General features: G+C 34.3%; 1 protein-coding gene across 1 annotated transcript in view; it reads left to right on the forward strand.

Moving 5' to 3' along the window:
* The window catches only part of RSRC1 (arginine and serine rich coiled-coil 1), a 405,395-nt gene that overhangs the window by 9,668 nt on the left and 371,840 nt on the right, over window positions 1-23,887 (forward strand). Inside the window, exons 2-3 of the mRNA XM_064378499.1 lie at window positions 2,177-2,379; window positions 3,174-3,299. Coding sequence (XP_064234569.1) covers window positions 2,177-2,379; window positions 3,174-3,299 — 329 coding nt within the window. The remainder of the gene's footprint in view (window positions 1-2,176; window positions 2,380-3,173; window positions 3,300-23,887) is intronic.

Genomic DNA, 23,887 nt, shown 5'->3' on the forward strand with positions numbered 1-23,887 from the left:
AGTTCTTAACATGGATAAAAATATATATGTGTGTGTGTGTAATATACACACATACATATGTGGATATCATATAATGGATATGTGTATATATTTTATGTATAAATAGATATTTACATACACATGTTTGAATATATATGTATGTACAGATATACCTTATGTATTTCTGTATTATGTTTGTAATACATACATATTTGTATTTACATATGTAGATACATGTTGTACATATGTATACTTTCATAATCATATTCTTTTAAAGCTGGAAAGTATCACGGTCATCTTTTATCTATTGTAGTTTCATTTTTTTTAAATGAGGAAACTGGCTTAGATGTGTTAGTGATTTACTGATAGTTTCAAAACCAAGTCTTCCCAGTGTTTTGTTAAACTGTAAAAATCTTAGACATGTGAACAACTTGAAGGTTCAGAGCTATATTTAAAATCCTTAATTCTGACTCTAGGTAAATAGCTTCAAGTTTTGATTTGAATCGTAATAGATTTTTTTTCAACTGGTATTGCATTGGAATCAGGGAGGGGCTGGCTCACCTGATGCTTCTGAAAGCAAAGCAGTAATTAAACATATTGTGAGTTGGCACAAAAGTAATTGTGGCTTTTGCCATTATGTTTAATGTAATATATTTATTAGTATTAAATACATTAATATAGAAATATATTTAATACTAATTAATATTAATTATAATATGATTAATATTAAATGTGTTAATACATATTAATGAAAACATTGTATTTATATTAATATAGTTAGTATAATTATATACTAAATTATATTTAGTATAACATATTTATAATATGTTACATTAAGAGTAATGGCAAAAACTGCAATTACTTTTGCACCAACATAATACTTTGTTTATAATGATGGTATTTAACTTATTTTGAATAAGTATTAAAGATGATGTGAACTTTTATTTATCTGATCTAAGTGATTACAGTGAATCTTATTTTTATATGACTTCGAAAGATAACTAATAACTATTTTAGTAAAAAAATTATTGCATATGAGAATCTAAAGTTTAAAGTAAAACAACTAAGCTTCTTATCAGCTAAGTTAATTCCTAAATATACAAGGCTTAGGTTCTTTTTTTTTCCCCATTGTACACTAAATGTCTGTGTTACCATAACTATGTAGAAATAATTTGAAAAAATGTTTTATTCATTTAAATATTAATTTTCATAAGTACATTAAGAAAATTATCTCAATGGATACCATTAAATAATGCTATGATTAATGTTTTCATGAATATATCCTTTAGACATTTTTTTTAGATATATTTGTAGAAGTAGGATTTCTCTGTCAAAAAAGCATCAACATTTTTAGATTATTATCACTCAATTGTGTACATAGTTCTTAACATGGATATAAATATATATGTGTGTGTGCAATATACACACATATGTAAATATCTGTTATATATAATATCTATTATATGCATAATGGCTATCATATATATTTAATTTAAATTATTGTTTTATTGCTTTCTAAAAAGATTATTCTACTACCTTGTATAGGTACTAGCAATGTGTGAAGAGCTGACTGATTTCACAATAACCTCATTAACTTTAGTACTTTATATTTTCTCCCCTACGTTTCACAAGTGAAATGATTATAGTTCATTGTTTCAGTTTGTACTTTGTTCATGATTAATGAGGTTTTATCTGTTTAAAAATGTAGGATTTTCTGTTAGAAAAATGCAACTCTAAGAAGTAAAATATCTTTCTTCATCAGAGAATGTGAGAATAAAGGAATAGTTGGTTGATTGCTAAAGAATGTCATATAATTAATGAGAAATGTAACTTAAAATATCGGATAATTGTTATAAACAACTGTTCTCATGTCTTGTCAAGAAGCCAGGCACATAAACAATTTTACTTTAAGCCTTTTAAAAATTTTACAAAGTTTTATAAAAAGTAGTAAATTGAGGCAAGAAACAGTGGCTCATGCCTGTAGTCCCAGCACTTTGGAAGGGCTGCAGGAGGATCACTGGAGCCCAGGACTTCCAGGTTACAGTGAGCTATGATTGTACCACTGCACTCCAGCCTGGGATACAGAGAGAGACCTTGTCTCTAAAAGAAAATAAATAAATGAAATAAAATAAAAATTAATTCATTGCGTTTCATCCATTGTGCCACCATGTTAGAAATAATATTCTTCTAATTTAAGCTTATAGAAATGGGACGTCGGTCATCAGATACTGAAGAAGAAAGCAGAAGCAAGAGAAAAAAGAAACACCGTAGACGGTCATCCTCGAGCAGTTCTTCAGATAGTAGAACATACAGCCGAAAGAAAGGAGGAAGGAAATCAAGATCAAAGTCAAGATCTTGGTCCAGAGATCTTCAGCCTCGCTCACATTCTTATGATAGAAGGTGATTTTCATGATTATTATTTATATAGTAATGAGGATAACATTCTTTAACATTTATGGTTTTGTATTTTTAATTTTGCTAGATTAAAACATTTTTCTTTTACTAGCTATATATTTATGAAAGTTAAGTCCCAACCCAGAGTTTTTTATTCCTACCAGGTCCAGTCCATGGGTCTAGTGTCTTCAACCTTTGTTTATTCTTAGTAGGCAAATAGTTATAAACTGGTGTAGTTTTCTTTTTAAATTTAATTTTTTTTTAGAGACAAGATTTTGCTGTCACTCAGGCTGGAATGCAGTGGTGCAGTCATAACTCTTGGACTCAAGGGATCCTCCCACCTCAGGTTCCTGAATAGCTGGAACTATAGTTACATGCCACCATGCCTGGCTAAGATTTTTATTTTTATCTTTTACAGACTGGGTCTTGCTGTGTTGCTCAAGCAGGTATTGAATTCCTGGCCTCAAGTGATTCTCCTGCCTTGTCCTCCCAACGTGTTGGGATTATAGACATGAGCTATTGAGCCTGACCTTGGTTTTGTTTCCATACTATGTAATCTGATGATATTTGGAAAGATTCTAAGACCCATAATACCTTAATTAGTAGCTGATCCAGTCATTAAGTTATGTATCAGTCATCTGACTGTTCAAGATAAATAACATTTTAAATTATCTTTATTTGCTTCTGGGAAAGAGTGAGACAGTAAAAATGAGATTATTCTTCAGCATCTAGAAGGTTTTTCCTTAATGCTCTTAATAAAAATTTTTATAGCAATGATCTTCGATTATATTTCATTTCAGACGCAGGCATCGATCAAGCAGTAGCTCTTCTTATGGCTCTAGAAGGAAACGAAGTCGAAGTCGTTCAAGGGGTCGAGGGAAATCCTATAGAGTTCAGAGGTCTAGGTCAAAAAGCAGAACAAGAAGGTATGCATTATTAAGTATTTATTGCTTTGTAACAAATTATTCCCAAATTGTAATGCAACAATCATTTATTTTCTCATGATCATATAATTTGACTGGGCTTAACTGGCACTTGTTTTTTCTCACCTGGGGTCACTCCTGCAGTTATAGTCATTTGATAGCTTGATTAGAACTGCATGGTCCAATGTGGCCTCATTCATATATCTTGCATTTGGTTCTGGCTGTTGGCTGGGGTGTATGTGGTTTCTCATTGTCCAGTAGGCTAGGTTGGGTTTTTTTTTCGGCCCGGTGGTGGTGGCATGTGTGTTCCCCAGACGTGAGTTTACTAGAATTTTGTTAAGGATTTTTGCATCGGTATTCATCATGGATTTTTGGCTTGTAATTTTCTCATAGTATATTTGTCTGGCTTTGGTATCAGAGTAATGCTGGCCTCGTAAATTGAGTTTGGAAGCGCTCCCTCCTTTTCAGTTTCTTGGAAGATTTTGAAAAGGATTGACATTAATTCCTTTTTTTTTTTAAATTGTACTTTAAGTTCTGGGGTACATGTGCAGGTCATGCAGGATTGTTGCATAGGTACACACATGGCAATGTGGTTTGCTGCCTCCATCCCCCATCACCTACATCTGGCATTTCTCCCCATGTTATCCCTCCCCACTACCCCTCTGTCCCTCCCTTGGCCCCCGACAACAGACCCCAGTGTGTGACGCTCCCCTCCCTGTGTCCATGTGTTCTCATTGTTCATCATCTGCCTATGAGTGAGAACATGTAGTGTTTAATTTTCTGTTCTTGTGTCAGTTTGCTGAGAATGATGGTTTCCAGATTCATCCGTGTCCCTACAAAGGACACAAACTCATTTTTTTATGGCTGCATAGTATTCCATGGTGTATATGTGTCACATTTTCCTTGTCCAGTCTATGGTTGATGGGCATTTGGGTTGGTTCCAGGTCTTTGCTGTTGTAAACAGTGCTGCTATGAACACTGTTCATTATAACAGAATGATTTATAATCCTTTGGATATGTACCCAGTAATGAGATTGCTTGGTCAAATGGAATTTCTTTTTAAATGTTTGGTGGAATTCTGCAGTGAAGCTGTCTGCTCCTGGGCTTGTCTCTGTTAGAAAGTTTTTGCTTACTGATTCAATCTCCTTATTAGTTATAGGTCTGTTAAGATTTTCTTTTTCTTCATGATTCAGTCTTGATAGGTGCTATGTTTCTAGGAATTCATCCATTTCTTCTAGGTTATCCAGTTTATTAGCATTCTTGGTAGTCTTTTATAATCTTTTTGATTTTTATGGCATCAGTTTTAATGTCTGCTATTTCATTTCTGATTTTAGTTATTAGCCTTCTGGTATTTTTTAATTCTTTTTTTCTTTTTTGGTTTAAAAATGTTGCTCTGTTACCCAGGCTTGGGTGCATTGGTGCAGTCAGCTCACTGCAGCCTCAAACTCCTGGGCTGAAGTGTTCCTCTTGCCTCACTCTCCTAAGTGACTAGGACTATAAGTATACGCCCACCAGGCCTGGCTGATTTTTTAAAATATGTTTTGTAGAGGTCAGTCTCACCATATTGCCCAGGCTAGTCTCCAACTCCTGGCCTCAACTGGTCGTCCTACCTTGTCCTCCCAAAGTATTGAGATTATAGGTACGAGCTAGCTTGCTTGGCCTCATTTTTTCTTAATCCAGCTAAGTACTTGTTAATTTTGTGTTGTTTTTCCAACAACACAAAATTAGTTTTTTAGTTGTATTGATTTTTCTTAGTTGTATTGATTTTTTTTCTGAAGTTTTTCTCTTTTTGTATTCTCTATTTCATTTATTTTTTTCTGTAATCATTTTTATTTTCTTCCTTTGGCTAATTTTTGGTTTAATTTGTTCTTTAGTTCCTTGAAGTATAAAGTTAGATTGATACGAAATTTTTCTTTTTTTCTTAAATGTAGGTGTTCATGGTAAAACTTTCCTCTCAATATTGCTTTTGCTGCTTCTCTTAAGTTTTACCATGTGTATTTGTGTTTTCATTTGTCTAAAAGCTATTTTCTAATTTCTCTTATGATTTCTTCTTTGATATATTTGGTTGTTCAAGAGTGTGTAATTTCTGCATATTTGTGGATTTTCTGATTTTCCTACTGTTGTTGATTTCTAGTTTCAGTTCTTTCTGTTTTAAAAAGATACTTGGTATGATTTCAGTCTTATTAAATTTGTTAAGACTTGTTTTGTGGCCTAACATGAAATCTGTCCTGGAGAATGTTCCATGTATGCTTGAGAAGAGTACATATTTTGCTGCTGTTGTGTGGAGTGTTCTGTGTATGTTAGGTCTAATTCACCTGTAGTGTTGTTCAAGTCCTCTTATCTTATGTCTTAGTTTTCTATCCATATTGAAAGTGGAGTAGTGAAATATCCTACTGTTACTGTGTTACTAAATATTTCTCCCTTCCATTTTGGCAATGTTTGCTTTATATATTTGGGTGCTCTGGTGGTAGGTGCATATATATATATTTATAATTGTTATATATTCCAGAATAATGACCGTTTATCATTATATAATTATCTTTTTTTCTTGTGATAGTCTCTGACTTAAAGTCTATTTTGTCTGATATAAGTATGGCCACTTCTCTTTGTTGGTACCATTTGCATGGATTATCTTTTTCCATCTTTTTTAGTATATGTGTGTGTTTACATCTAAGGCACATCTTTTATAAACATCATATACTGTAATTGTATCTTGTGTGTATGAGTGTGGGTTTTGAAAAATCCATTCAGCTACTCTGTGTGTTTTGTTTGGGGAGTTTAATACAGTTACATTTACAGTAATTACTCATGGAGAAGGACTTACAGTTGCCATTTTGTTGATTGTTTTCTGCCTTGTAGCTATTTCGTCTTGTGTCTCCTGCTGCTTTCCTTTTTGTTTTGTTGATTTTTGTATTGGCATGCTTTGATTTTTTTTTCTCATTTTATTTTGTATATGTTCTATAGGTATTTTCTTTGTGGTTGCCATGAGGCTTACATACAACATTATCTATTTTAAGTTCATAATAACCTTTGATTATATACAAAAATACTACTCTTGTATATTTCTCCACTTCTATTTTATGTTATTGATATCACAGTTTATATCTTATTGTATCCATTAATATAGTTTATAGTTAGTTATTTTTTATGCTGTTGTCTTTTAAATTCTGTATATGAATTACAAAAATTTTACATGACACCATTACAGTGTTACTGTACTCTGTACTTGTGTATATATTTACCTTTACCAGTGAGCTTTATGTTTTTCTGTATTTTTGTGTTGCTATCTAGTGTTGTGTTGTTTCCATTTGCAGGACTCCTTTTTTTTTTTTTTTTTTTTTTTTTTTTTTTTTTTTAAAGCACTTTGAATATATCACTCGATTCCTTTCTGGCTTGTAATGTTTTCACTGCAAAATTGCTGAAATCTTATGAAAACTCCCTTGTATATGGTCTGCTTAATGATATCTTATAGCCCCTTATGCTTCCTTCACTTTTTTTATTCTTTTTCCATTTTGCTTCCCTGACTCAATAATTTTAAATTGACCTTTCTTTATGTTTTCCGATTTTGTTCTTCTGCTTGACTACATTTGGTATTGAACTTCTCTAGTGAATTTTTCAATTCAGTTATTGTATTCTTTTGTGCTAGCATTTTTGCTTGTTTTTTTTTTTAAATGTAATTTATATCTTTGTTGATAGTCTTGTTTTTGTTTGTACTTCATTTTCTTGACTTTGTTTAGTTGTCCATCTGTGTTCTTTTTTGGATTGTTGAGCTTTAACACAACTATTTCATTTCTTTGTCAGATAATTTACAGATCTCAGTTTCTTTGAGGTTGGTTTATGAGAATTTATGTGTTCCTTTGATTGGGATAGGTTTTCTTCTTTCTTTGGCTGCCTTGTGATTATTATTATTATTTTTTGGCTGAGGTTTATGCAGTTTAAAAAAACAGTTGCCTTTCCTAGTCTTTATGGACTGGCTTCTTATGGGGAAAGTCCTTCACCAATCAGCCTTTTTCAACGTGTGCCAGTTCCCTCATCAGCACCCTTTAGCAGGTGAGAGGTATCATTCCCTCTGGTAGCTCTCCAAAATGCCGGAATATTTGAAGCATGTACTTCACTCTTCTCTCTTACTTCTGACGAAGAAACAAGAAGTTGGATGTCTTTTCCCAGTGGTGCTGAGTCATCCCAGTCTCTGTCTTTGGTACTGCTGGCTCTGTGGTGCCACAGCAATCTGTTTCTGTTCTCTTTTTGCTTTTGTTGGCACCCAGAAATCTAACCTATGCTGTTTCCATTAGTGTTCCAAGCAAGACAGAAACCCATCCCTTGGATAGCCCTCAGAAAAGTCAGAATGTTAACATTCCATGTTACTTTTTTCCCCCATCCCTTATGCCAAAAGCCATGAGCTGAGCTAGAGAGGGGCAGGCAAAGGAAAATAGTTCTTCTTTCCTATTTCACTGAGGTTGTACTTGGCTTTGAGCTTGCCTGGAAGACTGCAACTTCTTAACTATTTTTTGAAGTTCTGTACAGGTATTTGGTTTGTATATTATTGTTTTATCAGTGTCTTTCTGGGGGAATGAGGGCTGGGACTTCCTATTCTGCCATCTTGCCATCATCATTCTCAAATTAACTTTTTTTTCATTTTTTACAGGCTTTTTCTAACTTTTATTTTAAACTAATTTTAGACTAACAGAAAAGTTGTAAAAAATAATACAGAATTTCCTAGTCCCCCTCATATCACCTCACTTCGTACAATAATCAAAAGCAGGAGATTAACATTAGTACTGTTCTAGTAGTAGAATATACATTTTATCAGTTTTCTCATAATGTCATTTTTCTGCCCCAGGATCCAATCCAGGATTTTATGTTGCATTTATTTGTAAATATCTCCTTAGTTTCCTCCAGTCTATGAGAGTTCCTCATCCAAAGACTTGTACAAAAACAAGTCTGTGCTTGTCTTTCATGACATTGGCACTTTTGAGGAATAATGGCATTTATTTTGTAGATTGTCCCTTAGCCTGAGTTTGTGTGATCTTTTCTCATGGTAAGAGTGAGCTATGCATTTTTGGCAAGAATATGAGAGAAATGACATTGTGTCCTTCTTATCATATAAAGGAGTCTGTGATACTGCTATGTCACTAATGGTGTTAACCTTGATCATGTAGATAGGGTGCCAGGTTTTACCTGTGAAGTTACTGTCTTTTCTTTTGTAGTTGATAGATATCTTGGGAGAGATGTTTTCTGACTATAAATATTCTACGCTTCTCCTCAACCATTCATTTATTCTAGCATCTCTCAGTGGTTTTCTTCTGTAGCAGTTACTTTGGGGTTTGCCTGATGATTCGAATTAATTTTTGTGTATGGTATGAGATAGGGGATTAGATTCAATTATTTCCTTCATATGGAGGCCTAGCACCATTTTCTCTTTCTTTTTCTTTCTCTCTTTCTCTTTCTTTCTTTCTGTCTTTTTCTTGTTTCTTTCTTTTGTCTCACTCTATTGCTCAGGCTGGAGTGCAGTAGCGCAATCTTGGTCACTGCAACCTCTGCCTCCTGGGTTCAAGGAATTCTTGTGCTTCAGCCTCCTGAGTAGCTGGTATTACAGGCATCCACCACCACACCCGACTAATTTTTGTATTTTTAGTAGAGGTGGGGTTTCACCATGTTGGTCAGGCTGATCTTAAATTCCTGGTCTCAAGTGATCTGCCTGCTTTGGCCTCCCAAAGTGCTGGGATTACAGGCGTGAGCCACCGTGCCTGGCTGGTCTAGCACCATTTTATTACTGAGTAGTCTCAGTACCTCTGTTTAAAACCAACTGACAGTATGAACGTGACTCTATTTTGGATTGTTTATTTGGTTCCATTCTTTTGTCTGTTTTTATACTAGCCTTACACAATTTTGATTTCTGTGGTTTTATAGTTAAGTCTTAAAGTTAGGTGTCATTGCTTACATTTTCATATAAGTTTTAGAATCAGCTTGACAGCTTTGTCAAAAAGCCTACTGGGATTTTGATTTTAGGTGTTTATTGAATCAGTAGAATAGGAGAATTGACATCATAGAATGTTTCAATTAATGAACATGGTGTATCTCTTCACTTATTTGGTTTTTCTTTAGTTTCTCCCAACAATATTACGTAGTTTTCAGTATAGAGGTCTCACACATTGTCTTATTCAGGGCAGTTGTGACAAGATACTGTGTGACTTAAACAACATAAATATATTTCTTACCATTCTGAAGCCCGGGAGGTTAGACATTGGGGTGACAGCATGGTTTGGTTCTGGTTAGGCCCCTCTTTTAGGCTGACAGATGGCTGGCTGTCTTCTTCTTGCGTCCTGTGGTACATTTTGGAGAGCATAGAGAGGAAGCAAATTCTCTCTTACTGCTTCTTAGAAGGCATGAGTCCTATCAAGAGGGCTCCACTCTCATGACCTAATTACCTCCCGAAGGACCCATCTTCAAATACTATCACATTGGTCATTAGCATTTAAAGAATATGATTTTTTGAGGATACAAACATTCAGTCTATAGCACACATATTTTGTTAAATGTATTTCTACATTTTTGACATTGTTGAAAATGGAATTATTTTAAACGTTTTATTTTCCAATTATTTGTTGAGTACAGGTTGAATTTCCTTATCTGAAGTACTTGGGACCTAAAGTGTTTTAGATTTTGGATTTTTTTCAGATTTTGTAATATTTACATATACATAATGAGATATCTTGGAGATAGCACCCAAGTCTAAACACAAAATTTATGTTTCATATATACCTTATACACATAGCCTGAATGCAGTTTTATAGTATTTTAAATTATTTTATGTATAAAACAAAGTTTGCATACATTAAACCATCAGAAAGCAAAGTTGTCCGATATGGGATTTTCCACTTGTGGCATCATGCTGACACTCAGAAAGTTTCAGAGTTTGGAGTATTTTGGATTTTTGGATTAGGGATGCTCAACCTGTATATAGAAATAAAAGTAATTTTGTACATGTTTTATATTATATGTTTTGTACCTTTTGTATTTTACTTATTTTTTTATGTTTAGTTTGTATCCTGTAACCTTTCTACTCTTACTAGTTCTAGCAGATATTTTGAAGATAGCTTTTTTCCATGAAAACAATTAATTACCTGAAAACTGAGAGTTTTACATCTTGTTAGAATTGTTTGCCATTTCTGTAGTTTTCTCGGCTCATTGCAGTGTCTAGGACTTCTATGCTGAAGAAAAGTGATGAGAGTGGGCAAATTTGCCTTTTTTCCTATCTTTAGAGGACAGTATTCAGTCTTTTTCTTTTAAGAATATGTTAACTTTAAGTTTATTGTGGTTGCCTTTTATGGGACTGAAGAAGAATACCGCCATATTTCTTGTTTGCTGGGAATTTTTTAGTACCAATCACTTGGTTTTTGTTAAAGGCTTTTTCTTTATTTAGTGTGATGATTATGGTTTATTTTTGGATACATTTTCATCCTTTTTTGTTGTCACTTACCTGTTGATTTTTTTGTCTGACTTTTGTTATTTCTGTGTACTGAAGACCCCATGGTCAACTTGATTTTATTGCCTAATGTGGAATTGAAATAATGTGGTACAAAATGTTCATTTTGTACCATATCCAAAACACCTGTTGTGTATGGGTGGCATTGAAAGATTTAAAGTGACACATTTACTCCTGAACTAGGTACTCCCAGACAAGTATTTCCTGTTGGTCTTCACTCTCTGGGTTCTTCTGCATGAATATTTTTTCTTTCATAGTGGTATATTTTGCTTTTGATTCAGGATGTCAAATTGAAGACATTTTGTGAATGTGACATGAGATAATTGTTGTCTCAGATGATTTCTTGAAACTGTATACCTGTGGACTACAAGTTTAAAGGGTGTTAGGGAAGAGATCAATTATTTATATTAGGAAAATTGTTGTTAATGTATTAGAAGTAGAACAAGTAACAAATATTTATTAATTTGAAAAAGTAACATAATTTTAGAAAATGCATTTATCTAGTAAAATAATATAATGAAACTACTTTGTGCACTGTAAAGGCCAGCATAAATGCTATTGTTTTCTTAAGAAGTCATTTTATCGGCCGGGCGTGGTGAGTCACGCCTGTAATCCAAGAACTTTAGAGGCCAAGGTGGGTGGATCACCTGAGGTCGGGTGTTCAAGACCAGCCTGACCAACATGGTGAAACCCCGTCTTTTTTTTTTTTTTTTTTAATTGCATTTTAGGTTTTGGGGTACATGTCAAGAACATGCAAGATTGTTGCATAGATGCATACGTGGCAGTGTGATTTGCTGCCTTCCTCCCCTTCACCTATATGTGGCATTTCTCCCCATACTATCTCTCCCCAAGTCCCCGAAACCCTGTCTTTATAAAATAAATTTTAAAAAAATTCTGTTTTTCAATGTTGTTTATAGAAATTTAGGTCTCGTCTAAGCTGCTAAATATGTTAATCAGTGTCAGATGCTGGATTCCAATTCATTTTTAGTGTGCCTGTATGACTTTTTCTACATCCTTTAATTAAATTTATATTACTTGTTAAAAAAAAAAAAAAGAAGTCATTTATTTTATTTTAGGCCAGGTGTGATGGCTCATGCCTGTAATCCCAGCACTTTGGGAGGCTGAGGCAGGTGGATCACGAGGTCAGGAGTTCAAGACCAGCCTGGCCAAGATGGTAAAACCCTGTCTATACTAAAAATACACAGATTAGCCAGGCGTAGTGGTGGGCACCTGTAATTCCAGCTACTCGGGAGGCTGAGGCAGGAGAATTGGTTGAACCTGGGAGGTACAGGTTGCAGTGAGCTGAGATTGCGCCACTGCACTCTAGCCTGGGTGAAAGAGCAAGACTCTGTCTCAGAAAAAAGTAGTTATTTTATTTTATTTTATTTTATTTATTCGTTTGATACAGGGTGTTGCTCTGTCACCCAGGCTGGAGTGCAGTGGCGCGATCTTGGCTCACTGCAGCCTCTACCTCCTATGCTCAAGGGATCCTCCTACCTCAGCCTCCTGAGTAGCTCGTATTACAGGTGCACACCATCACACCCAACTAATTTTTGTATTTTTTGCGGAGATGGGGTTTCATCATGTTGCCCAGGCTTGTCTCAAATTCCTGAGCTCAAGCATTGGATCCCCCCGACCTTGGCCTCCCAAATGATAGGGATTATAGTTAAAATATGTGCCACCCTGCCTGGCCAATAAATCATTTTAATTATTGTTTCTTTTATTACTTACTAGAACGTACTTGTGAATTGTCTTCTATTTTATCATATTTTAGTTGTTTAACAGACTTTTAAAAAAGGTGTCTCATTTCTCCATGCTTTTATTTATCTGAGGAACAAAGGACAGCATGTCTGATGATCTTTTTCTAGTATCCCTTTGTCGATTATTGGGTAGAAAGGTTGGACTACATTTTAACATGTAGTACTCTTCATGTTATTTCTTCAACTTGAAAAATACTGAGTTTTTTGAACTTAAAAATTAGGTTCGCCTCTTTAAAATTGTTAAGATTGCTGTTCCACTTCATGTGAAAGTGACCACATGATTCTTATTCACGTAACATCTAAGTAGTAAATATATGAGAATCACAATTAGTTTTATACTAGATGAGCTGTCCTCTGCTTGTTTTTGTAGTTTTTTTCTTTTCTCATACGTTACCCTCATTGTATTGCACTATTAAATTTTACAGCTATTTTCTAATCAATGAACGAAGTTAGGTCCCCTTCAGAATTCATTTATTTGTAATCCTTTAATTTGTCCATGAACAGGAAGCAATCTTTGGCAACTCCATTAGAAAATGATTGAGCATATAGGCCCTGTATGTTGGGATCAGCCTAGAAATAGACTTAAATACAGTTTTGTTCTTGGAAATCCTTTAGTTTTGAGATGAGTAGAGTTTGACTTCTGGAATATATGGATATCTGGAAAATAGAAGATGAAGTTAAGACAAGAATTTCTGTTACATTTATTCTAACTCATTTTGTTTTTATTGTGAATGTAATATGAAAAACTGTTGTTTAAAGTTTTAAATATGCATGAAACAGTTACTGAATTTTAAATTGGGGATCACTTTAATGAAAACATTATAATATCTAATTATGAAAATTACACAAATGATCCAGTTGATTTTCTATTTTTATTTTATTCTTTTATTAACCTATTGATCTTTATTTTGTCTTGTATCTGAAAATGAGAACAAAATGTATGCTTAGAGAGCAATTATTTATTTTATTGAGGACATCTCTTAAAAGTCAAGAAGTGAAGCTGCTTGGTAATGCTATAAATTTAAAACTGTCCTACAGCAAGACAGTACAATGCAAATATGACTAAATAAGATCACAAACTGAATTTCAGTGAAACAACCAAGATTTACATTAAATTAGGAATTTTAAAACCGATTTAGTTTGTTTTACTGAGCATTTGCTTAATAACATTTTGGCTTCTTGCAATCTTTTTAAAGACAATAATTCGTCTGTGAAATGCAGGCACATCTTCAGTAGAAAAATTGAAAGCAACAGCTCACTTTCTGAAACCACACATATAGCGATATAAAGAAATATTTCAGCTCTACAAAATTTAATAAATCATCCCATTTCCTAATTTGATCATATTAGATGCTGATGTGGAAGAAGCATTTCAAATACCATCTTCTCATTAATATACATCAGTCTGGGGAATAGAATGGAATACTTATGCAGAGATGTCACAGTTACTGTTTCTTAGTTTACTAAGTGGAACAGGTTGAAGTGATTCTGGGTGCTATTTGTCAATGTCTTGTTAAAATGGTTTGGGTCGAGTTATGGAGTCCAGAAAGACGGCGGCTGATAAATCAAAAGTGGATTGAGTGGACAGGAGGCAGTGATTGATACTGTGACAGGATATGAAGAAAGGAACCTTGATACAAGCATGCATGATATTGAATATGAGAAAGAAAATGGCCCTGGAGTATGGATATTATTCAAGGAAATGAGAATAATAATATCAGCCTGAAAATATTGCTGAGTGAAGATTAGGATAGTTCTTATTAGAGCGTAGTACTTTACTAGGATGGTAGGGATGAAATTATGTAAATATTTATGTGAGAAGAATATTTTAACCTATGACAGAAGACTCTTTAATGATTATTTATTGTTTAGTTTTAGCCTTATTTTTTTCAAACTAATTATTATACCGTGTATTTATAAACATCCTAACTAGTAAATTTAAAACATTTTTTTCTTTTAGATTATTTCAAAAATCATCTACCTTCACATCATGCTTTTATAGAATAATAGTATTCAGAGACTAAACTTGTGTAAATAGTGTTTCACTGTCAGTTGGGTTTGACTTAGAAAATTACATTGTTAATGTGAAGTGAAAAATCTGCATTGCATAGTTTGCAGCATCCTTTAGATTAGTCATTTTGAATGGCAAATGAAAGATTCCTGACAGATGAGCCATTTCACAAAGATCAAGGCTGTATATACTGAATATTCTTTTGCAGAATTATCAGTGAAATGTTAGTTGATGTCACGGAGTTCTTGGTGGGAATCTTTTGATTAGTCTGACTTTTGTCCTTGGCAATGTGTAACTAGGAAGAACTGTCTTTTGCTCTCTCTAAGAGTTTAATATATCTAACACTGGCAGAAAAAGAGGTTCTTTGGAAAGGTATTCAATTACCTTTTAATTATATAGTCTATGAGAGACAAAGAGATGTAGAGTTGTCACATAATTGTAACTCTAATTTTTGATTTTTATTTAGTGTCTTGTCTTCTTAAGTACTTAACACTTTCTGGCACAATTTTTGTTAAGTGTGACACATTTGTAATGAGGCGCTGTGAAATATTTACCCATGTGCCTTATATCAGTAGTGATGAATTTATTGATAACTTTTTTCTAGCTTATAAAGGTTCTGGTAAATGTGCATAATACCCCTAAATTCCTTAAAACTAATTTAATTACATAAACATTGTTATTTTTGGTTTATCACCTCAATATTTGATGAACCAACATACTGTACCAGCTAAATAACATATTTGAACTTAGTGTAAGTTCTTAACTGTGCTGTTTACTGCCATACATTGTTTTGTGAGGCTCAGAATGTGTTGTGAATATTGCAGAAGAAAAATAGTCATTTCCAAGTTATAGTGGAAATTTTTAATGTTTTTTTTTTCTGGTGTTTTCTCTCCAATTTTTTCTTCACATGGTAGCCAAAATGTAATGCAAAATGCAAATCTGATAGCACCACCTTATTTCAGTGGTTTAGAGTCAAATCCAAAATGTTGACAAGACCTTAAGTCCTTTGTGATCTGACTCCTTTCTGCCTTTTCAATTGCATCTTTGCAATCCTAGTCATACTTGTAGTGTTTAAATAGTTTTCTTTTCCTACCTAAGGACCATTGAACATGCGGTTGGTTGCCTCTGCTCAAAATATACTTCTCTCCCACTTGTAATCTCTAATTAATCTTTTAGGTCTTTACTTAAAGACATTTCCTTGGAGGCCCTTCTCTGTCCATCTGGACATGGATATATTCTCCCATTGTACACAGTACTTAAAGTTTATAACCCAGGATTTTAGCAAGCATGCTAAGTCAGAGCCTACTTTGTCAAGGAAACTGGACATACACGCAGTCTTACTCATTTTCAACTTACAGATTGAGCTGTAAGCTTGATCATAATCACTCCTCACTTAATTCTCATTTCTACCATGTAGAAACTATTTGAAATTTTAAGAGGTGGCATTAAAGACAAATTAGAGATAGCATGGAAAGAGCTCTGAATCAACCTGAGTCTCGGTATCCTCATCTATAAAGTGAGTACTATACTCATTCTAGTTCTAATTTGATTCTAAATTATATGAAAATAAGTTTCATATGTTATTTAAATGAAAAATTATTTTTAAATATCATTTTTAAGTATTTTTAAACCGATAGATGTACCTACTATTTTGCCATGTTACCATGCTCTAAAAGAATTATAATTAAACCCACTAAAAGGAACAGAACAATTACATTCATGCTGTTGCTGGCTTGGTAAGCTTCTGCTTGCTTCCCTACAGAGCTCTAGTTTCACTGAGCTAAATTCTTAACCCTTTGTGTATTTGTATTGGAAATGCTTTTCTTATGTGAGTTTTGATTTATCTGATTTATAACTTTCAGAGGTGACCGTGAGGTCTTATAGAGGCTAAAAGGTTATTTTATACTATTTCTTTTAGGTGAGGAAGCTAAGACTAGAGAAGATGAGGTAAGCAAGTAATTGTGGCAGAAATGGTTCTCTTCAGTGTGTAGTGACTTCATGGCTTTTCTTTTTGCACAGTGTTTTTTCTTTCTCTTCCTTTTCCCCTCTAGTTTTTCAGTGGGTATGGAGATCATGCAAGATCAATAGAGAAAATGAGAAAATTATGGATGAGCAAAGCTGGGCAACATTGTTCTTGGATAGATAGTCTGAAAGTGAGCCATTTGCTTGAGGATAATAAGTTGCATGTAAAAGGGGTCACACATATAAGTACAAGAGGTTATCAATTCAAGTTCTAAAAATCTGCTCTATTCTTGTAAGACACTGTTAAATAAATGTGTGTTTCTATCGTTCTTTCATTTACCTGAGGTAGTCCAGTTAAATAAAATTTATCCAAAATGAAGCCCAGACCATGGGTCTAAACATGCATGCAGTTAACTTTTATTCAGGTCACTATTTATTTTCATTGTTTCCTCAACTGGAATCATCAGCACTTTTACATTGACATGCAAAACAGATGGATTTTTGATTATTAAACCTATTGAATTAATAAGCTCATTTAAAACATTGGGTACTCTCCCTTCACCTCACTTTCTACTTCCTTGTCAAGTTGCTTTAATTAGGATTTTAATATAACAAGTAATCTGAATTTGGCAAAAAGTGAACTGTTAAGCACTATTTAGAAATTACCAAAGTTATGAATAAAACTTTGAGTGATTCATATTGAATAAAAGATTTTATAGGGGTCTATGATATTGAGCCAGTTAAATATAGATATAGATATAGATACACATACACACACATATATATATAAAGTAGAAGAACACTATTCTTCTTCTATTTTGCTTTTTAGGTATTTTAAATCAGTTTTAAGGCTTTAAAGTCAAAATTCATTGTTTAGATCCAAAAGGAATATTGTAAAAATTAATTAGTTGACCTTATTTTCAAAAATTAGTAGATTTAGAATACTGAAGTTCTTAGATGGCAGAAGAATTCTATTCTCTAATGACAAAATAGATGCCTGTTTCATAGACATTTTTTTCTCAGCCTTTTCACTGCAGTGCCATTTTAGTTCTTTATGTCTTGACTCACATTGGAGCACTTTGTTGCCCAGATGCAATGAGGGACCAGATTTCCACCTGGGATGGCAACCACGTTGTCGGAACGCCTAGTTGGGGGCTCCTGAATTGACTGAATGTCCCCTTTATTGCTTAGCTAAGTTAGAGCTACTTTTCTGTTTTTCAGCTAAGTTTCCATGTTGTGCGGAGAGAGGCCATGACCCCAAACTAGCTAAGTGGATCATCTGTCCATGTTGAATTTCCATGGCTCCTCTTCACTGATATAGATAACCAGATGGTGACTGTACTTCTTTATGCAGTCCTTAGTGCAGTATCAAGTTAGAGGCATTTATATGTGCTTTTGGTTGAGGTGATTTTGTTTTGGCAGTACCGAATTCCTTGCTTCTATTTCTTGTGCCTCATGTATGCAGAGTGATGGAAAGATTGAGAGAACTCTTTGTGGGGTGTGCTTTGTTTCCTGGGCAGAGCCCAGTCCAGAGTTTACCAAAATGGTTTGCCATAAGCACTGCTATTAGATTTAACTAACTACTGAGTGGTTTTATTGGGTGGCTCCTTGAATGTGGCAGACACGTAAATGTAGTCTCTGCTCTAAATGAGCTTATTGTCATAAGATTTCTTTTTTATTTTTTCTATCTTTGTTTACTCATTCTTTTCCATCACTGTGTTATAATAAACTATAGAAAATAATGTTTCCTATATTCCATGATGTATGCAGGAGGAAAAGGATAATTCATTAAGTTAAAATTATTTTCCCCAACTCATTCCTGTGAAATTGCAGAATTGCAGAATCTTGCCAAAAAATTGATAATGATTACTTAAAATATTTAAGTAATATGAAAGTAGGAAAATTATTGTGTGTTTCATGGTGACGTTAATTATAACTAAATAATTCCTTAATTATGCTCTTTACTTTCGTTTTGTCTAGTCTATATTTCACTCATTGTTTGGTGAGGAAGGATCTAGAATATTTATAGGTCTGTTTCTTAAAAGATCATCATATTCTGTTTTCTAAAAACATTGCTTAATATTTGATGATATTTTACTCTAGTACTTACTATAATTTTTTGAGGATGAATATTTGATTTTGGCTGGGCGTGGTGGCTCACACCTGTAATCTCAGCACTTTGGGAGGCTGAGGTGGGTAGATCACCTGAGGTCAGGAGTTGAAGACCAGCCTGACCAACATGGTGAAAACACATCTCTACTAAAAATACAAGAATTAGCTGGGTGTCCAGGCAAGCGCCTGTAATCCTAGCTACTCAGGAGGCTGAGGCAGGAAAATCACTTAAACCTGGGAGGTGGGGATTGCAGTGAGCTGAGATTGCGCCACTGGACTCCAGCCTGGTTGACAGAATGAGACTCAGTTTCAAAAAAAAAAAAGAGTTTGATTTTAATAAGCATGTTTATCTTGTGGGTGCTGCAAGCCTACATCTACTTCAGGAAGTGCCGATAGTATCATATGAAACGGCATATTAAATTGAATGTTCCTGATGGTGGTGAACTTCAGTAATTTCTTGTGTGTGTTTAATACTTTGAATAAACTCTGCATTCACAGAGATATGAAATTAATAGCTAAATATGCTTTCTACTGAATCCAATTAGTCTTTTTTTTCTTTCTTTTAAGACAGTCTCGCTCTGTCGTCCAGGTTGGAGTGCAGTGGTGTGATCTCAGCTCACTGCAACCTCTGCCTCCCTGGTTCAAGCGATTCTTTTGCCTCAGCCTCTTGAGTAGCTGAGATTGCAGGCATGTGCCGCCACCCTTGGCTAATTTTTGTATTTTTAGTAGAGACGAGGGTTTCACTATGTTGGCCAGACTGGTCTTGAAATCCCGACATCAAGTAAACGGCCTGCCTCAGTCTCCCAGCTTGGACTACAGGTGTGAGCCACCGTGCTGGGCCTGAATCCAATTAGTCTTTATTTTTTTTAAATTAAATGTGGGAAGGTCATTTTGCATTCTAATCTTTCTTTCAAAGATTCATGTTGAAATACATAGTAAATTTTTTCCTCACAGGATTATTATGGCAAGGAGTTAAGAAAGAACCTGTTAGCATTCTCTACCCTATAAATTATTTTCTTCTCCAAACTAGAGATTTTGGGGTTTTCATTGGTTCTGTTATTCTGTTATTTGTGAAATAATCTATGTTCACCTTCTATCACTACCTCTTGCCTTTGGAATGTTTGCATTTTGTGCCAGTTACCTTTCAGCATTATTTTCAGGCCGAAGATTTAAAAGTTTTTTATAGTTCACTTTCATATGGGAGGCCCCCAGCCCTTACCTTCCTAAAAATTTTATTTTCACTTACATGGATTGTCAGACTCTTGTTGAGAGATGGTTTTGTATAAAATAGACTTAGGTAGTATTTTGTTTTCTGTTTCCAATATGCGCTCTGTTAATGGCCACTATTACTGTTGGCCTTTCTGACTGTAACAGCACATTGGACATGTTGCTCTTCAGGAAACAGTAAATAATGACTCCCAGATCTCTTTCCAGAGCTCTCTTATTTTATGGGTAAAATAATCCCTTCTCATTTATGAGTTTGCCTTATTTGAAATTCAGATCTAATGTAGATTTACTTCTGTACTGTATATGTTTTTCAGAACCTCTGCTAGACATCTGAGTCACTTGTTTCTACCTTTGTTCTTCTGCCAGTTTCCTCTTAGGTGATTGGTCACATACATACTAAGTATCATGAAAATATATTATATTTTATGATTGCGCTGTGTGTACTACCATGTGGTGGTATTTGTAGCATTTATGATCTTGGGCAAGAAAAGATTAAAAAGAAACGTTGTTTGTGCTGTTAGAGATATTACTGCCCAGGTAAATGTCTAGTAGTGTTACATAAGGGAAAAGATTTCCTGCTAGAGAGGTTTTAAAGTGACTCTCCCATCATCAAGCTTGAGGAATATTGACTATGGAAGCAAAGCTCTCAGGCTAAATACCAGAGAGCTATAGTATCACGAAGCATTTTTATTAATTTATAAAACTGGTAACTAACATTTTGCCTCAAATGTTTTTTTAAAATCAAAGCTTTTTGTAGAAATTAATACATATGGATGTATTTCTAAAGTCTGTATTTTGGGAAGATGTATAAGCAAAGTCTAAGAATGGACCTTCAGATGAGGTTTGAATGAATTATTGTAACCAATAATAAAGTGTAAAGAGACTTTCAAAAGAAGTCCACAGCTTCTATTCCATTCTTTATCCAAGGGTGGAGAAAATTCCAGATTTTTTGGCTCATGACAGACAATCTGGTTTGTGGTTGATTCTTAACCTTTCTTGGATCACATCAGATATAAAGTGTGATGTTAAAGGGTGAATCTGATGAGAAGCATGGATTATCTTTACAGAAAATTTCATGTATTTACATGCATAATTTTGCATGTTCTTTAACAGGATTCACAGAAGTCCTAAAACTGCATTGACCTCCTGGTTAAGGACATTTATGCTAATGTCAGAAATATTCAAGCAACTTTTAGAATTAAACCTAAATTACTGTGCAAGTATAAATATCTGTGAGCTAAGGGAGGAGGCAGGTTCTTCCCAGTAATTAACTACATCCTTCCCTTCCTACTTTAGCTCTATGTATTTACCTATTTCAGCTTCTGCCTAAGAGTATAGCTTATTACCAGTTTAGGGTGGAGAGATGCCATTGGTAGCTATTTAGTGTCTTCTTTGTTCTCTGTATTTTATTTTAGGGAATATAAAGCATTTGTGAAGCATTATAGATTGTCTTGCAATCTCATTTAAAAATTAGGTTATGAGCTCCTTATCTAAGATTTATCCTACCATGAGGACTTTTAAGAACTTAATCCTCATAGTTTGAAGGCTTTATTATCCATTAAGTCTATTATATTATGCTTACCTTCTTTGTAGATTTTTGTTTCTTTATATATATATCCCTAGTTTTTCTGTTGATCTTCGTTAGTAATGAAATTTCTCTGTCATCTTCATATTAGAAGATTTCAGTATTGTTTCTTCTTCTACATAACTTATAAAAATATTAAGTGAGATTGATCCTGTAGCCATCTTGGAGTGGTTCATTCTAGAGTACTTTTGGAGTACTTTATTTTTCATAGCAATGGTTAGTCCATGCTTGCATCACGTATAAAGGAATACCTGAGACTGAGTAATATAGAAAAAAGAGGTTTAGTTTAGTTGGCTCACAGTTCTGCAAGGTGGATGTGATGCATAGTGCCAACACCTGCTTCTAGCAAGGGCCTCAGGAAGTTTACAATCACGGTGAAAGGCAAAGGGAGAGCCAGCAGATCACATGGTGAGAATGGGAGCAAGAGGGGCGGGGACGTGTCACACCCTTTTAAACAAACAGATCTCCATACAACTCACTATCTTGAGGATAGCACCAAGCCTTTCTTGAGGTATCCACCCAGATGACCCAAACACCTCCCACCAGGCCCCATCTCCAGCATTGGGGATTGTATTTCAACATGAGATTTGGAGGGAGGAAGAAAATGCCAGTTTTTTCAGGCATCCCTGTCTCCCTCACTTGTGTCTTAAGCTTCCCTTAAGACAGTAATCAAGTCTTATTAATTTTGTATTATCAGTTCCTAGCATGGTGGTACCTCATACTGTATTTCAGTAAATCCTAATAGTAGATTGAATGAATGATTGACTTCTGCATTTCCAATACAGGTATTTAAAAAAGTAATCTACTTGAGACCTTTGTTAAGGAGGCTTTTTGAAAGTCTAACCCTTGTTTGATTATCTCTACCTCCAGAAGAAGCATTGTGTGCATCGTTAGGTATATGCTAGACTAGCTCAAGTCTAATACTGAACCCCAGAATGTTGGCTTCTAAAATCCTGGTTGATTGTTTGAAACCTTGGCAGGAACCTTTGGAAAAATAATAACATACTTTTAGATTGTGAGATAAAAGTCTTTGAAAGGGGTTCAGGCAGTCTTTAAAATTACTGATCAGAGATGGCCTTTCCACTTTTAAAGGAAAGATGGAAGGGAATAGTATTATCTAAAAGAGTAATAGATTGAATATCCCAGATTAAGCATTTGTTTTCCCCCAGGAGGTAGCATGGTGTGGTTCTTTTAATGCCACTTCAAGAGTATGCATATCAAAGTTAAATAGTAGGGACATTACTCTTTTTTTATATATGAAAACTATTTTGGAATTTACTTTTTACTCAGTTGTTTAAATTCTTAGAAACCAAGGATTGTATATGACTAGGTTCATGTCTATCAATAAATCAATAGCTTATAAAAAATTTTTTAGGCAATAGTGATTGTTATGTTACTAACATAGTATTCTCCAAATTTTTTAGCAGTCATGATCTCTGAACTCTGAAAGGAAATTAGAAACAAAGCAAAAACCAATCCTCAAATTATGGGTAACAAACCAGGAAGGAAGCTGGTAGTGTTGCAGAATATTCAGGAGACTAGAGAGACCAATGGGTGAAACAGGAGGATTTTATTAAGGTGGCCACCAGCTCAGTGGATTAGCATCCCAAGGCTGAGCAAAGGAGAAAGAAAATGGGGTACTTTTTATACAGCCAGGATGACATAGCAGCTAACAGGTTTACAGAAGCCAGAACAAAAAACAGTTAATTAATTCGTAATATGTTTTGTGATGTATGTTACGTTTGAAAAATAGCATTTCGAGAAATGCATTGTACCTTCTTTGGGTGGCATTTTGTCCTGTGACCTTGCAGCTGGTCAGCAAGAAAAACAGGAGTCTTGAGATTCCTGTGAACTTTGCTGAGAATGTGGGGAGAATAGATAAGGTAGGTTTTACCGGGAGTTAGTTATTTTTAAGCAGAGCTGGGGGGTTAGGTTTTATATTGAACAGCACACAACACAGCACGATTTATTATATAGCAACTACAAATTATAAGGTTTTGTTTTTACTATTATTGCTATTATTTAATTACCTTCTTCAGTAGAAAAGCCTTCCATATCTTCAAGCAGTATCCAACCAAGAGGATATTACCAGACTGTAACTGATAACCTTGGGGAATTAAACTTCACATGGCAATGCCAAAGGCTATAGTAATCATTAATGGTACATGTTTGCTACTGTGTTGGCTTTTATTATTATTAGCTCTAGAAAAAGCTAAAAATATTACTGAATTGGTGTTATTACACTTTGAACTTCCTCTATATTGTTTCCTGATATTCTTTTTAAATGTACTTTTTAGTGTTTTCCTTTACTGGTGCTTTGTAAAGTCCATCAAAGGATAATCAATACATAGATTTTATTTTTGAATTTTAAGGGGTTTTAAGTAGAATAAACATCTTCATTTATTTCAGAAATAGAAATATTTCTAGCTAAGTAGATTGGCTTTTTTA

The sequence above is a fragment of the Aotus nancymaae genome, unplaced genomic scaffold (assembly GCF_030222135.1).
Source record: "Aotus nancymaae isolate 86718 unplaced genomic scaffold, 86718_ANA_hifiasm-v0.15.2.pri h1tg000019l, whole genome shotgun sequence".
NCBI classification, from domain to species: domain Eukaryota; kingdom Metazoa; phylum Chordata; class Mammalia; order Primates; family Aotidae; genus Aotus; species Aotus nancymaae.